The 18,568-nt window shown below is 37.7% G+C and overlaps 1 protein-coding gene across 1 annotated transcript in view; it reads right to left on the bottom strand.

Moving 5' to 3' along the window:
- LOC133618473 (netrin-G1-like) overlaps positions 1–18,568 on the bottom strand; it is a 272,706-nt gene that overhangs the window by 15,488 nt on the left and 238,650 nt on the right. Inside the window, exon 6 of the mRNA XM_061978859.2 lies at positions 7,592–7,636. Coding sequence (XP_061834843.1) covers positions 7,592–7,636 — 45 coding nt within the window. The remainder of the gene's footprint in view (positions 1–7,591; positions 7,637–18,568) is intronic.

The following is an 18,568-nucleotide window of genomic DNA, read 5'->3' as shown; positions in this document are numbered from 1 at the left end:
AACTGAATATGGGTTGAAAAGGATTTGCAAATCTGTCATGTCTGTGTAATCATGTTTTGTCTTAGTCATGTTTTGTTTAGTTATTGGACTCCTTAGTTTCTGGCTTTTCACTCCCTTGTCTTGTTTCCATGATTACCCATTAGTTTCACCTGTTCCACGTTTGGACTCATTGTGCACTCTTGTTTGTCACCATAGCAACCCATTAGTTTTCACCTGTCACGTCACGCACCTGTTTCACGTTTTGAGTCACGCACCTGTTTTCGTTAATCATGTTCAGTGTGTTCAGTTTGTCTTTCTGGTGACATCTCCACGCTTATGCTTCTGCACATTTCTGACTCTTTTTTCATGTCCATCGTTCACGCTGCTCCTTTTTGTCCATGCCAAGTAAGTTTTGTTTATTATTGCCACAGTTAGTGTTTTTTGTTGTTCATGGTTTTTGCCTTTGTGCAAGTGTTTGGTTTCATAGTTTGTTCTCCGCCATTGTGCGCGCCTTTTGTTTACTTCTTTTTTTTGTAGTTCTAGTGTTTCAATAAAAAATGTACCTTCATTCCCGTCTCGCCCGAGCCAACTTTCCGTTGCCTTCGAGAAAAACTAAATCCCAGGACCAAGTCATGACACAAATCATTGTATTCCGTTTATATTTACATCTAACACAATTTCCCAACTCATATGGAAACGGGGTTTGTACCTATACTGGCTCACCTGCAAAATGATTCCCGAGCGTGGCCACCGCCGCTGCTCACTGCTCCCCTCACCTCCCAGGGGGTGGAACAAGTTAAAGTTAAAGCACCAATGATATTCACACACACACACACTAGGTGTGGTGAAATTTGTCCTCTCCGTTTGACCCATCCGCCTTGTTCCACCCGCTGGGAGGTGAGGGGAGCAGTGAGCGGCAGCGGTGGCCGCGCTCGGGACGAGGGGATGGTTCAAATGCAGAGGATAATTTCACCACACCTAGTGTGTGTGTGTGACTATCAGTGGTACTTTAGCTTTTTTTTCCTTTTTTTTTAAACCTGCATAAAAAGATTTGTGATGTAAATAAGAACCTTCTGAGAATACTATAATAATAACTGTGATATAAAATGATGTTGGCAGCCCTATTTGCTCCGCTCGTACTGATATTTGAGCATGAATGTGATTGGGGATAAAAATACATGCTGTGAGTATTCATAAATGTGCACTGATGTCGCGGCGTAAGGAGCCATAACTGATACCGGATCAGCCAATTTGTATGTGCTGCCCGGAGATGTTGCGTATTCTTCTCAATTATGTGGGATGCATACAGTATCTTCTGCCATGATGTCAGGGTGGAAACTGAAACCGAGCGGTCCCTGCGCCGTATCTCCCGTGATCATATTAACATGAAGGCTCCGTCGTTAATCACGGCTGCAGGCGCTCTGGTTCAGTACAGATTGGCCCCTGCAGCCGCGGATGACAGCTGCAGTTTAGACAACAGCGCTTTCAAAGGCAGACAAAGGGGTTTTTTTTGTGTTATTTTCCCCCTCAGAACTTTATCTTAGCGACTGTAATCACGTTTGGAAGTTAACTTTGTGAAAAAAAATATATACTGTATATATATATAATTAATTACGACACAAAAATGGTAAATATTGTGAGAGTCCAGTCCATAGTGGATCTAACATAATAGTGAGAGTCCAGTCCATAGTGGATCTAACATAATAGTGTGAGAGTCCAGTCTATAGTGGATCTAACATAATAGTGTGAGAGTCCAGTCCATAGTGGATCTAACATAATAGTGTGAGAGTCCAGTCCATAGTGGATCTAACATAATAGTGAGAGTCCAGTCCATAGTGGATCTAACATAATAGTGTGAGAGTCCAGTCCATAGAGGATCTAACATAATAGTGAGAGTCCAGTCCATAGTGGATCTAACATAATAGTGTGAGTCCAGTCCATAGTGGATCTAACATAATATTGTGAGAGTCCAGTCCATAGTGGATCTAACATAATAGTGTGAGAGTTCAGTCCATAGTGGATCTAACATAATATTGTGAGAGTCCAGTCCATAGTGGATCTAACATAATAGTGAGAGTCCAGTCCATAGTGGATCTAACATAATAGTGAGAGTCCAGTCCATAGTGGATCTAACATAATAGTGAGAGTCCAGTCCATAGTGGATCTAACATAATAGTGAGAGTTCAGTCCATATTGGATCTAACATAATAGTGAGAGCCCAGTCCATAGTGGATCTAACATAATAGTGAGAGTTTAGTCCATAGTGGATCTAACATAATAGTGTGAGAGTCCAGTCCATAGTGGATCTAACATAATATTGTGAGAGTCCAGTTTATAGTGGATCTAACATAATAGTGAGAGTCCAGTCCATAGTGGATCTAACATAATAGTGAGAGTCCAGTCCATAGTGGATCTAACATAATAGTGAGAGTCCAGTCCATAGTGGATCTAACGTAATAGTGTGAGAGTACAGTCTATAGTGGATCTAACATAATAGTGAGAGTCCAGTCCATAGTGGATCTAACATAATAGTGAGAGTCCAGTCCATGGTGGATCGAACATAATATTGTGAGAGTCCAGTCCATAGTGGATCTAGCATAATAGTGTGAGAGTCCAGTCCATAGTGGATCTAACATAATAGTGTGAGAGTCCAGTCCATAGTGGATCTAACATAATAGTGTGAGAGTCCAGTCCATAGTGGATCTAACATAATAGTGAGAGTCCAGTCCATAGTGGATCTAACATAATAGTGAGAGTCCAGTCCATAGTGGATCTAACATAAACGTGTGAGTGTCCAGTCCATAGTGGATCTAACATAATAGTGTGAGAGTCCAGTCCATAGTGGATCTAGCATAATAGTGTGAGAGTCCAGTCCATAGTGGATCTAACATAATAGTGAGAGTCCAGTCCATAGTGGATCTAACATAATAGTGTGAGAGTCCAGTCCATAGTGGATCTAACATAATAGTGTGAGAGTCCAGTCCATAGTGGATTTAACATAATATTGTGAGAGTCCAGTTTATAGTGGATCTAACATAATAGTGAGAGTCCAGTCCATAGTGGATCTAACATAATAGTGTGAGAGTTCAGTCCATAGTGGATCTAACATAATAGTGAGAGTCCAGTCCATAGTGGATCTAACATAATAGAGTACAGTCCATAGTGGATCTAACATAATAGTGTGAGAGTCCAGTCCATAGTGGATCTAGTTAATAGTGTGAGAGTCCAGTCCATAGTGGATCTGACATAATAGTGGGAGAGTTCAGTCCATAGTGGATCTAACATAATAGTGAGAGTCCAGTCCATAGTGGATCTAACATAATAGTGTGAGAGTCCAGTCCATAGTGGATCTAACATAATAGTGTGAGAGTCCAGTCCATAGTGGATTTAACATAATATTGTGAGAGTCCAGTTTATAGTGGATCTAACATAATAGTGAGAGTCCAGTCCATAGTGGATCTAACATAATAGTGTGAGAGTTCAGTCCATAGTGGATCTAACATAATAGTGAGAGTCCAGTCCATAGTGGATCTAACATAATAGAGTACAGTCCATAGTGGATCTAACATAATAGTGTGAGAGTTCAGTCCATAGTGGATCTAACATAATAGTGAGAGTCCAGTCCATAGTGGATCTAACATAATATTGTGAAAGTCCAGTCCATAGTGGATCTAACATAATATTGTGAAATTCCAGTCCCTAGTGGATCTAACATAATAGTGAGAGTCCAGTCCATAGTGGATCTAACATAATAGTGTGAGAGTCCAGTCCATAGTGGATCTAACATAATAGTGAGAGTCCAGTCCATAGTGGATCTAACATAATAGTGTGAGAGTCCGGTCCATAGTGGATCTAACATAATAGTGAGAGTCCAGTCCATAGTGGATCTAACATAATATTGTGAAAGTCCAGTCCATAGTGGATCTAACATAATATTGTGAAATTCCAGTCCCTAGTGGATCTAACATAATAGTGAGAGTCCAGTCCATAGTGGATCTAACATAATAGTGTGAGAGTCCAGTCCATAGTGGATCTAACATAATAGTGAGAGTCCAGTCTATAGTGGATCTAACATAATAGTGAGAGTCCAGTCCATAGTGGATCTAGCATAATAGTGAGATTCCAGTCCATAGTGGATCTAACATAATATTGTGAGAGTCCAGTTTATAGTGGATCAAACATAATAGTTAGAGTCCAGTCCATAGTGGATCCAACATAATAGTGAGAGTCCAGTCCATAGTGGATCTAACATAATAGTGAGAGTCCAGTCCATAGTGGATCTAACATAATATTGTGAGAGTCCAGTCCATAGTGGATCTAACATAATAGTGAGAGTCCAGTCCATAGTGGATCTAACATAATATTGTGAGAGTCCAGTTTATAGTGGATCTAACATAATAGTGAGAGTCCAGTCCATAGTGGGGCCAGCAGGAGATCATCTTGAGTGGAGACAGGTCAGCAGCGCAGAGACGTCCCCAACTGATGCACAGATGAGTGGTCCACCCTGGGTCCCGACTTTGGACAGCTAGTGCTTCATTAGTGGTCACCGAATCTGTACTCCCCCAGTCCAAGGCAGAAAAGAAACGGCAGATCAACTGGTCTAAAAAGGGGGTCTATTTAAAGGCTAGAGTATACAAATGAGTTTTAAGATGGGACTTAAATACTTCTACTGAAGTGTCTTGCTCAACGGCAGATCAACTGGTCTAAAAAGGGGGTCTATTTAAAGGCTAGAGTATACAAATGAGTTTTAAGATGGGACTTAAATACTTCTACTGAAGTGTCTTGCTCAAGGACACAACAACGGACGTGACTAGGGTGGTAGAAGCTGGGGATCGAACCAGCAACCCTCAGGTTACGGGCACGGCCACTCTCCCAACAGCGCCACGTCGTCCCTTGCTGTAGCTGCTGTGCTGTAACTTTCAGCTACAGCACAACTGCAAAAACCACAACAAATAAAAACGACACGACACGACACAATAACATAAAGCCACGACTTAACTTTCAACCACAGGGGACGCGACGGACAAAAGGGAAGTGACAGCGGAGCAAGTTCGCCGACGGACAAGCTTGAGATGGAAGGTTAAAACAGTGTACTAGTATTATTGAAAAAGTTAACTTTCGCCCAAACCTTTGCCCGATGTCTTTATGATGTTCCGTGTTTATTAAAAAGAGAAGTAGCAGGTCAAACCACTGCTCATTTAGTCTGAAAAGACTTGCTTGCACCTCATTTCTCCGTTAAATCTACTGCTAATTCAACCAGAAGACATGTTGGTTGCGCTTTATAATATTGTGTCACTTTTATGATGACAAACAAAAGGAATGGTGCGAGTGGTAATACAAGAGGGAGAAATATGCGAATCTGGTAACAAATGGAGGAAGAATGAATTCCCAAGAAAAACAGCAGGGGGTGCATCGTCTGGTGGTGGTTCGGCTTCAAGCGGGAAGATGTTGAACAGACGAATAAAAGTAGACACATAGAATCATCCTACTGCTGTGATTATATGCATCAAGTCTTCATTCAAGGCTAAGGCAAAAATATGGAGATATATATCGTGTATCGTGACATGGCCTGAAAATATCGAGATATATATCGTGTATTGTGACATGGCTTAAAAACATCGAGATATATATCGTGTATCGTGACATGGCCTAAAAATATCGAGATATATATTGTGTATCGTGACATGGCCTAAAAATATTGTGTATCGTCACATGGCCTAAAAATATGGAGATGTATATCGTGACATGGCCTAAAAATATCGAGATATATATCGTGTATCGCGGCATGGCCTAAAAATATCGAGATATACATCGTGTATCGTGACATGGCCTAAAAACATCGAGATATATATAGTGTATCGTGACATGGCCTAAAAATATCGAGATATATATCGTGTATCGCAGCATGGCCCAAAAAAAAAAAATCGAGATATATATCGTGTACCGTGACATGGCCTGAAAATATCGAGATATATATCGTGTATTGTGACATGGCTTAAAAATATCAAGATATATATCGTGTATCGTGACATGGCCTAAAAACATCGAGATATATATCGTGTATCGTGGCATGGCCTAAAAATATCGAGATATACATCGTATATCGTGACATGGCCTAAAAATATCGAGATATATATCGTGTATCGTGACATGGCCTAAAAATAAAATAAAAATCGAAATATATATCGTGCATCCTGACATGGCCTAAAAATATCGAGATATATATCGTGTATTGTGACATGGCTTAAAAATATCAAGATGTATACTGTGTATCGTGACATGGCCTAAAAATATTGTGTATCGTCACATGGCCTAAAAATATGGAGATGTATATCGTGACATGGCCTAAAAATATCAAGATATATATCGTGTATCGCGGCATGGCCTAAAAATATCGAGATATACATCGTGTATCGTGACATGGCCTAAAAATATCGAGATATACATCGTGCATCGTGACATGGCCTAAAAAATAAAAATCGAGATATATATCGTGTATCGTGACACGGCCTGAAAATATCGAGATATATATCGTGTATTGTGACATGGCTTAAAAACATCGAGATATATATCGTGTATCGTGACATGGCCTAAAAAAATAAAAAACAAATAAATAAATAATCGAGATATATATCGTGTATCGTGACATGGCCTGAAAATATCGAGATATATATCGTGTATTGTGACATGGCTTAAAAATATCAAGATATATACTGTGTATCGTGACACGGCCTAAAAATATTAAGATATATATCGTGTATCGTGACATGGCCTACAAATATCGTGTATCGTGACATGGCCTAAAAATATGGAGATGTATATCGTGTATCGTGACATGGCCTAAAAATATCGAGATATATATCGTGTATCGCGGCATGGCCTAAAAATATCGAGATATACATCGTGTATCGTGACATGGCCTAAAAATATCGAGATATACATTGTGTATCGTGACATGGCCTAAAAATATCGAGATATATATCGTGTATCACGATACGGCCTAAAAATATGGAAACATATATCGTGTATCGTGACATGGCCTAAAAGTATCAAAGTATATATTGTGTATCGTGACGTGGCCTCAAAATATGGAGATATATATCGTGTATCGTGATGGGGCCTAAAAATATGGAGATATTAATAAAAGGCCGTATCACCCAGCCCTAGTATCAATCATTATACGACAGTGACTTCAATATTTGTCTTTGTGTGAACGCCCTTGCAAGGTTTGCAATAAACGGAAGTCATGCGGCGCAGGTGTGACTTAGCACACACCGCACAGGATAACCAGACCTGGGGATTAACAGGAGATAGATCTACATAATAACCTTCCAACCCCAAGGAGTTAATTATCTCCTTCTTGTTTTTTTTCTCCCCTTCATGGTAGAAGTTTCAGTTCGGGGCGGGGGGGGGGGCATTGTGTGTAATTAAAGAAAGGGTAGGGTCACCGAGGTTAGGAGGCTGCAGACGGAAGTGACGGTTCGGCACGTCGGCGTGCATGCAGATATCGATCCGAGCGATGAGAGCGCTCAACCTAACGCTGTCTGATATCAAAGATTGCGAGTTACTCGGATCAATTCACTTTGATGATGAACAAAGCCTACAAGCCTACCTTGCTTACGATTCGCGACGCCAAGCGATGACGCGTTTTCTCGATCTGCGTAAAAAAGAAAAAAAACAAAAACGTGACAAAACGTTACAAATCATGCTGGCTGGTCAGTGGTTCATGCGAGCCGAAGCACGGGGACAGCATGCATGTGCTGCTTTACCAGGGGTGTAACGGTACGCCATCATCACACCCACCTCGCTTTTAGTCCGAAACCAAATCCAACTGCTTTTGTGAAAACGTCTTCAAGGATTATTAAGTGGAAATGCACTGCAAAAAGTCAGTTTTCAAAAACAAGAAAAAAAATAAAAATAATAATAATAATTTTTATTTGAACTAAGCAAAATTATCTGCCAATAGAACAAGAAAATTTGGCCTTTTAAGACTTTCCAAAACAAGTAAAATTAGCTAACCTCAATGAACCCAAAAATACCTTAAAATAAGTATATTCTCACTAATAACAAGTGCAAAAAAAAAAAGAGCCCTTTTTGCTCAATATGTTGAAAAATATTCTTAAATTAAGTAAATGCTAGTGCCATTATCTTGACATAATGATATGGCATTACATTTCTTGAAACCAGCAAACTTATACTAAAAACTAATTTATTGTTCTTAAAGGGGAACATTATCACAATTTCAGAATGGTTAAAACCATTAAAAATCAGTTCCCAGTGGCTTATTATATTTTTCGAAGTTTTTTTCAAAATTTTACCCATCACGCAATATCCATAAAAAAAGCTTCAAAGTGCCTGATTTTAACCACCCGTCCATTTTCCTGTGACGTCACATAGTGAAGCCAACACAAACAAACATGGCGCATAGAACAGCAAGCTATAGCGACATTAGCTCGGATTCAGACTCGGATTTCAGCGGCTTAAGCGATTCAACAGATTACGCATGTATTGAAACGGATGGTTGTAGTGTGGAGGCAGGTAGCGAAAACGAAATTGAAGAAGAAACTGAAGCTATTGAGCCATATCGGTTTGAACCGTATGCAAGCGAAACCGAGGAAAACGACACGACAGCCAGCGACACGGGAGAAAGCGAGGACGAATTCGGCGATCGCCTTCTAACCAACGATTGGTATGTGTTTGTTTGGCATTAAAGGAAACTAACAACTATGAACTAGGTTTACAGCATATGAAATACATTTGGCAACAACATGCACTTTGAGAGTGCAGACAGCCCAATTTTCATCAATTAATATATTCTGTAGACATACCCTCATCCGCTCTCTTTTCCTGAAAGCTGATCCGTCCAGTTTTGGAGTTGATGTCAGCAGGCCAGGGAAGTGACGGTCGATAGGGGGTTTAGCTCGCTCGTCTGCGGGAACAAACTGCCGCCATTGCTTGCCGTGCTACCGAGGTCCTTTGTCCCTGAATAGCTCACACACTCCGGCAGATTCAATGGGGGTCTGACGGCAGATTTCTTTGACTTTATCGTTGGAAATGCATCTGCTTTGAGTGTCGCAGGATATCCACACATTCTCGCCATCTCTGTCGTAGCATAGCTTTCGTCAGTAAAGTGTGCGGAACAAACGTCCAATTTCTTGCCACTTTCGCATCTTTGGGCCACTGGTGCAACTTGAATCCGTCCCTGTTCGTGTTGTTACACCCTCCGACAACACACCGACGAGGCATGATGTCTCCAAGGTACGGAAAACAGTCGAAAAAACGGAAAATAACAGAGCTGATTTGATTCGGTGTTTGAGAAAATGGCGGATTGCTTCCCGATGTGACGTCACGTTGTGACGTCATCGCTCCGAGAGCGAATATTAGAAAGGCGTTTTAATTCGCCAAAATTCACCCATTTAGAGTTCGGAAATCGGTTGAAAAAATATATGGTCTTTTTTCTGCAACATCAAGGTATATATTGACGCTTACATAGGTCTGGTGATAATGTTCCCCTTTAATGGAAAGACAAAAAGGCAATCGCTTGTTACTCTCGGGGTCTCCTAGCCGCTCAGGCAAATCATATTGTCTAAAAATGCATTTTTCCATGGATAACATGACATCATCGCGCCAAGTGCGTGCTCTTTCAGTCAATTAGTGCGCATATATACAGCCCGGCCCCCGGTCTAATTTTTTTTATTGTAATTTTGAAGAATTTATCTGAATGTGCATGAATGTTCAAAATTGTTAGAAATGTTAAATGTTTAAATATTAACTGTCAGTTTACTGTACTGTGCCAACTGTACTACTATATGAGTACCTATTTTCTATTGTTTCATTGAAAATAAAACAGCAAAGTCCATTTGGCTGTCATCTGTTTTAATTATGAGACACAATTGTGTCAAAATTATGATTTTTTTTCATGCTTGAAGTAAGAAATGATTACTTTAAAAAAGTAGTTTTATACTTGTGAGTGTTGATGACACAGCTTTGCAACACTTGATATTCTATTTTCAAGCATGTTTTACTCAATATAGGTCATCAAATCTCAGCAACAAGCTGTAATATCTTACTGAGATCATTTAAAACCCTTAAAACAAGTAAAACACTCTAACATAAAATCTGCTTAGTGAGAAGAATTATCTTATCAGACAGAAAATAAGCAAATATCACCCTTATTTGAGATATTTCATCTTACTTAGATTGCAGTTTTTGCAGTGAATCCGTTATTCTCTTAATAAGTACAATTGTCTTATAAAATAAATACAATTCCAACAAGGAGATGATTAAAAATTCTAATCCAATTCACCTCTGTTAAAAAAAAATATAATCACGATTAATCACCATTTGCAACTTTGTCTGAAATATGCCTATATTCACAGTTTTGTATAAAAAAGGGGTAACACTTTAGTATGGGGAACATATTCTAAGTAACAAAGACTTAATTTAGAGTTATTTGGACAATATTAACATTTGTAGTTTTGTGTTTTGTTAGTTAGGGTTAGGGTCTAACTAACCCTAACCCAGTGTTTTTTCAACCTTTTTTGAGCCAAGGCACATTTTTGCGTTGAAAAAAATGCGGAGGCACACCACCAGCAGAAATAATTAAAAAATGAAATTCAGTTGACAGTAAAAAGTCGTTATTGTTGTTGGATATGACTTTAAAGCATAACCAAGCATGCATCAATATAGCTCTTGTCTCAAAGTAGGTGTACTGTCACCACCTTTCACACAACCCCCTGACTTATTTTGAGTTTCTTGCTGTTTTCCTGTGTGCAGTGTTTTAGTTCTTGTCTTGCGCTCCTATTTTGGTGGCTTTTTCTCTATTTTTGGTATTTTCCTGTAGCAGTTTCATGTCTTCCTTTGAGCGATATTTCCCGCATCTACTTTGTTTTAGCAATCAAGAATATTTCAGTTGTTTTCATCCTTCTTTGTGGGGACATTGTTGATTGTCATGTCATGTTCGGAATGTACTTTGTGGACGCCGTCTTTGCTTCACAGTAAGTCTTTGCTGTCGTCCAGCATTCTGTTTTTGTTTACTTTGTAGCCAGTTCAGTCTTAGTTTTGTTCCCTAACTTTCATTACCTTTTTTTAGGGGCACTCACCTTTTGTTTATTTTTGGCTTAAGCATTAGACACCTTTTTACCTGCACACTGCCTCCCGCTGTTTCCGACATCTACAAAGCAATTAGCTACCGGCTGCCACCTACTGATATGGAAGAGTATTACACGGTTACTCTGCCGAGCTCTAGACAGCACCGACACTCAACAACAACACATCATTTGCAGACTATAATTACTGGTTTGTAAAAAACATTTTTAACCCAAATTGATGAAATTAGATAATCTCCCTTGGCACACCAGACTGTATCTCACACAGTGGTTGAAAATCACTGCCCTAACCCCTAACCCTTAATAAGTACTTAATAATGACTAATTAAGAGTCAATATGTTACTAATTTTCATGTTAATAAGCAACTAATTAATGGTGAATATGTTCCCCATACTAAAGTGTTACCAAAAAAGGATAAATGACTGGATCATATATAATAAACATAAAATATGGTTATTAGCAGCTCCAAGTGAAACAATAACACCAATCAAGTATGTTACACCATGTGATAGCATTTATCTGTCAATAAATTACATTAACAATAAATTCTAAATTCTAAATCTAAGAATTGACTACTTCAGATTGTTTTTCTTTGTTTAAAAACAGAACAAGCACATTCTGAAAATGTACAAGTCATAATGTTGTTGGGTTATTTTTGCACTATTCTATCTTTGTCGTTATTTGTACTTTCTGAATAAATGATGTGATAATGTTCATCAGTCAACTCATTGGTTTTTATTTTCAATCTATTAAGGTAAAAAAAAAATATTAAAATCAAATTATAGGATGTTATTCATGTAGTTTTCTAATTGTCCTCGACTGGTGCACTAACATCATGCGGTAATTTTTTTTTTACATATGTAGCATCATCTACAAAGATACAAATAATTGCTATTGCGACATCTAGTGGACACATTTAGAACAGCTGTTTCTTTCATTCAAATTGTTGGGCTCATTTTTAGACTTAGCCGTGCCTGGTTAACGTTGTTGACGTGTGACTATAACCCAGGCCTGGGCAATTATTTTGACTCGGGGGGCCACATTTAGAGAAAAAAAATGTGTCTGGGGGCCGGTATATCTATTTTTAGGGACACTAATACAAAATTTCACAATAATGTCTGATAGAATGCTAAAAAACGTTATGACAGACCGCCTTAAAAAACGTAAGGGAAATTTACATTTTTCTATGAACGATAAAACACTGAATATTGACAAAATATGAACGTCACACCCCCTTTCGATCGACATATTTTACAGTCAAGTGGAACATGAACGTGAAGGGTACAAAATAAACCCAACTACAATCTGATATATCTGATACATCACTAAGCTTTAGAACTTTGTTGTGAAAATCTCCTTCCGCGTTTGTGGAAACGCTTCCCACCCACACTGCTTGGTGCCTTGTTTGAGCTGTTGTGGCGTCGATTACCATAGTAACTAATTAGATTACTATAGTAACTAATTAGATGACCATTGTAACTAATTAGATTACCGTAGTAACTAATTAGATGACCATAGTAACTAATTAGGTTACCATAGTAACTGGTATATCATCCAAAAGTGCAGATTCCAACCATTGAAATACTTTGTATTAGAGATGTCCGACAATATCGACAGGCCAATATTATCGGCCGATAAATGCGCTAAAATGTAATATCGGAAATTATCGGTATCGTTTTTTTAAATTATTGGTATCGTTTTTTGTTTTTTTTAAATTAAATCAACATAAAAAACACAAGATACACTTACAATTAGTGCACCAACCCAAAAAACCTTCCTCCCCCATTTACACTCATTCACACAAAAGGGTTGTTTCTTTCTGTTATTAATATTGTGGTTCCTACATTATATATCAATATATATCAATACAGTCTGCAAGGGATACAGTCCGTAAGCACACATGATTGTGTGTGCTGCTGGTCCACTAATAGTACTAACCTTTAACAGTTAATTTTACTCATTTTCATTAATTACTACTTTCTATGTAACTGTTTTTATATTGTTTTACTTTCTTTTTTATTCAAGAAAATGTTTTTAACTTATTTATCTTATTTTATTAATTTTTTTTAAAAAGTACCTTATCTTCACCATACCTGGTTGTCCAAATTAGGCATAATAATGTGTTAATTCCACGACTGCATATATCGGTTGATATCGGTATCGGTAATTAAAGAGTTGGACAATATCGGAATATCGGATATCGGCAAAAAGCCATTATCGGACATTCCTACTTTGTATAGTAGAAGACTTACGGTCATTAGAAAACATCACTGCACATCATAATGGCAGCTACACTTTACATCTTAAAGATCTAAAACAATTATTTGGGAATGTCCAGTTTGAAAAGCTTAACGGGCCTTAATTTGCCCAGGTCTGCTATAACCCAAGGCGGTTGCACTTCCGTCCTGTACCATGTCTAAATTGGAATGCATGTTAGTTACACCCCTAGTATCAACATGACACACTTTGTATCGGATGCCGAAATGATTCTGATTCTAGTGTGTTTGCATGCAACTTGGATGGAGTTAGAGACATTTACATGGGGCGGCTGCTCCGTCAGGTGGGTAAAAAATAAATAAAGAAAAAAAAGAGTCACCTTCAGGCATCAGCATGCAGAGGGATGCATGGGAGCCACATCCTTATAAAAGATGTTTTTTTGTTCTCTGGCTCAGGGCAAATATCTGTCTGTGCTGAGAGCAAATATTCTGGTGTGGGAGGCAGAAATGACTTCTCTGCAGTGGTTTTCTTTCCCCTCGGCTCCAAAGCTTTTGCCTCGTTTTTAACAAAGCAGTTTTACGTATTAAGTGGAGGCTCAAAATGTGAACACCCGTAAGATTGTACAACTTGCTAAATTTTTTGGGGGGGGGAATATTGGTGGTGCAACATAAATATCGGATAAGATAATTATTGGGCCGATATGAATAATTATGATGTCACACCAATACATGAAATATTTTTTTTTTTAATAACTCCAATAAAACATTTTTTAAACGCTCCAATGAGGCAATATTACAGATATTGTGCTGTAGGTGGGTTAGGGTAAGCAAATCAAGCGTTCCGTTTCTCCGGCGTGCTCTGCCGTAAGCCTGTGGGGAACTTCCCCTCAGCTCATTGCAGGCCTTGAATTTTAACTTTTTATATATACAGTATGTATATATATATATATATATATATATATATATATATATATGCATATATGCATATATATATACATACTGTATATATAAAAATGTATATATATATGTATATATATATATATATATATATATATATATATATATATATGTGTATATGTATGTATACACACACATATATATGTATGTATCTCCTGCCTTGAAAGAAAATAATGTTTGCCTTGGTGTCCTAAAATAACAGCCCTCCTTCAATGTGTATATATATATATATATATATATATATATATATATATATATATACACCGGTATATATATATATATATATATATATATATATACATACATATATATACACATACACATATACACATATATATATATATATATATATATATATATATATATATATATATACATACATATATACACATATACATATATATATATATATATATATATATATATACATACATATATACACATATACATATATATATATATATATATATATATATATATATATATATATACATATGTATATATGCATATGTGTATATATATATTGTATATATGTACATATATATATAAATATATATATGTATATAGATATATGTATTTATATATATGTACATATATATATAAATATATATATATATATAGATATATGTATTTATATATATATAGATATATTGAAATATATCTTTTTTAAATGTATTTATTTATTTATATATATATATATATATATATATAAATATATATATATATATATATATATATATATATATATATATATATATATATATATATATATATATATATATTTCAATATTGTTATCAATATTGAAATCATGATTACTGATTGTTAAGTAAAGCAGTGTTGGAGTGTGAACATAATACCATCATTTCATTTATAGTGTCTAATAAAAAGACTATAGTAAACGTTATCCATATATTTATTGACAAATATAATTTTTTTTTTTATTCTTTACTAACGCTTTTTGTCATTACATGATGCCTTTATCTCTATTTTTACATTTTGATTGAGAGAGTTTTTATTTTTATTTTTTTTCAAAGTTTTGTACATCATGTAGATGATGTATCGGGACAGATCCATTATGAGTTTGAGCATAAATATGGGGTATAGGAATTAACTATACACAATAACACATTAACAAAATCACATTAATGATTTTTGAAGTGACATGAAAAAAACCCACAATTAATGTAAACAAAACCTGGTGTTTACTTTTTGTTATCAAAATAAAACAGAGCAGTTTGGCTAATGAAGATGAAGTCTAATAACAAGCTTTGTTTTTCTCCAACGCCTCCAACAGTTTGGCCAGCAAAAAAAAAAAAACCCGGAGTGATACCTCACACATCGAATACACAATCTTCAGCGCCTGCGTTCAATTCGATGAGATGACAAGGCATTATAGCTAGTATTGATGTTATTTGAACACTGATACAGTTTGCAGTTAAATAAAGGAGGAGTGAACATCCTAGTCAACAAAGTGAAGACTTTATAAACAAGTTGTGACAACGTTCACGACACATCGCCTGCTGCAAAACATCAAATAGTTTTCTCCTTCGCTGTATACTTTTAGCGTGGGGACAAGTGCGTCTGTCTCCAACATTGTCCACACCGGTCTCCATCTAAACACAGCAGTGGCAAGGGAAAATTAGGCTAAACCAAGCGCTTGGCTCTGTTTAATCCGAGGGGAAATATCCGCGGCAAAGTCGGCGTCGTTGATCCGCCATGATTATCCAGCCAAACGACGCTAGTGCGCATGCGCCTGAATTTGTGTTGCCGAAAATGCATTAATAAATAATGGTTTTTCGGTCATTAAAAAATTAAATGGTATTACTAACCGTCGGGAATTATCGCAAATGATCATTATACCGTTTATTGTTACATACCTTGTCCATTAACAAGTAATAAGTCAAGGGTGGTTCTTGCCGCAAATGTTGGTACATTTTTTGGGCATTACGGCAATTGCCGCGGCAAAATTTGAGCGCTGTCATTAGAGATGTCCGATAATGGCTTTTTTGCCCATATCCTATATTCCGATATTGTCCAACTCTTAATTACTGATTCCGATATCAACCGATACCGATATATACAGTCGTGGAATTAACACATTATTATGCCTAATTTTGTTCTGATGCCCCGCTGGATGCATTAAACAATGTAACAAGGTTTTCCAAAATAAATCAACTCAAGTTATGGAAAAAAATGCCAACATGGCACTGCCATATTTATTATTGAAGTCACAAAGTGCATTATTTTTTGTTAACATGCCTCAAAACAGCAGCTTGGAATTTGGGACGTGCTCTCCTAGAGAGAGCATGAGGAGGTTGAGGTGGGTGAGGTTGAGATGGGGCGGGGGGTAAAGGGTGGCGCGGTGTGTGTATTGTAGCGTCCCGGAAGACTTAGTGCTGCAAGGGATTCTGGGTATTTGTTCTGTTGTGTTTATGTTGTGTTACGGTGCGGATGTTCTCCCGAAATGTGCTTGTCATTCTTGTTTGGTGTGGGTTCACAGTGTGGCGCATATTTGTAACAGTGTTAAAGTTGTTTATACGGCCACCCTCAGTGTGACCTGTATGGCTGTTGACCAAGTATGCGTGGCATTCGATTTGGTGTGTGAAAAGCCGTAGATATTATGTGATTGGGCCGGCACGTAAAGGCAGTGCCTTTAAGGCACGCCCCCAATATTGTTGTCTGGGTGGAAATTGGGAGAAATTGGGAGAATGGTTGCCCCGGGAGATTTTTGGGGAGGAGAACTGAAATTCGGGAGTCTCCCGGGAAAATCGGGAGGGTTGGCAAGTATGACTGGGAGACGCGACTGCTCTGTACTTCTCCCTACGTCCGTGTACCACTCCGTACAGCGGCGTTTTAAAAAGTCATACATTTTACTTTTTGAAACCGATACCAATAATGTCCGATATTACATTTTAAAGCATTTATCGGCCGATAATATCGGCAGTGGAATTCCACCACTGTTGCAGAAGAAGACTTTTTTTCTGTGTTATTTGCACCAAATGTTCTGCAAACATTCCGCAAGGACAGAAAAAACCCCCCAAAAAAACACTGCACTTCAACACATCAAACCTTATCAGCCACCTGAAACGCCAGCGATGCCGTGACAGTGTTTTTTGAATGCCGACAAAGACGCCTGCCGCGGTAAAAAATAAAAAAATCTCAAAGCCAGTCGCAAAGAAAGGCCCGGGGCTTGTTCCTATCGCTGCGGTGTTTGAAAAAGTGCAAAAAGTTTGCCAGGGACGACCCAAGGGCTGAAGCGATTTATAATTTCATTTACTGGTACAGTAGGGCTGCACAATTATGTCCAGAATAATACTCATACTTTCTTATTAACATTACGAACGGGACGGCGTGGTGCGGTTGGGAGAGTAGCCGTGCCAGCAACCTGAGGGTTCCTGGTTCGATCCCCAGCTTCTACCAACCTAGTCACGTCCGTTGTGTCCTTGAGCAAGACACTTCACCCTTGCTCCTGATGAGGTCGTGCTTAGGGCCTTGCTAACAGCTCCCGCCATCAGTGTGTGAATGTGTGTGTGAATGGGTGAATGTGGAAATACTGTCAATAGTGAGTACCTTGAAGGTAGAAAAGTGCCATACAAGTATAACCCATTTACCATTTATTAACATTAAAATCCCAATTATTAATCTCGATTATTCAGTATGTCAAGTAAAACATATCAATACTTTCTGCAGGTCGCCAATTTACTTGCGGTTGGTGGGTTTCAGTGGTGGGGGCGTGGTGGGTGAATGTGACATCATCATGTAATTTCCATCCATCCATTGTCTACCGCTTGTCCCTTTTGGGGTCGCGGGGGGTGCTGGAGCCTATCTCAGCTGCATTCGGGCGGAAAGCGGGGTTTGTCATGAAATATACAAATAAAATAAACTAAAGAAACGTTTTATATATATATATATATATATATATATATATATATATATATATATATATATATATATATATATAGCCAAGGTTGCTGTGGTTTATCCGTTACACAGTGCGGAAATACATTAGGTCAGGAAAAAACATGGAGGCTATTTCATCCCTACAAGCCTGTTTCGCAGGTTTCCCTGCTCTTCAGGGGATTTTATTCAAGTGTCGGTGTTTTTTACATATATATATAAGGTACATTATAAGTAGGGATGTCCGATAATGGCTTTTTGCCGATATCCGATATTCCGATATTGACCAAACCCTTAATTACCGATACCGATATCAACCGATATATGCAGTCGTGGAATTAACACATTATTATGCCTAATTTGGACAACCAGGTATGGTGAAGATAAGGTACTTTAAAAAAAAATTAAA

This window comes from Nerophis lumbriciformis, linkage group LG19 (genome assembly GCF_033978685.3).
Source record: "Nerophis lumbriciformis linkage group LG19, RoL_Nlum_v2.1, whole genome shotgun sequence".
Lineage (NCBI taxonomy): Eukaryota > Metazoa > Chordata > Actinopteri > Syngnathiformes > Syngnathidae > Nerophis > Nerophis lumbriciformis.
Note: the sequence above shows the minus strand (reverse complement) of the source record. Positions and strands in the feature narration are given on the sequence as shown.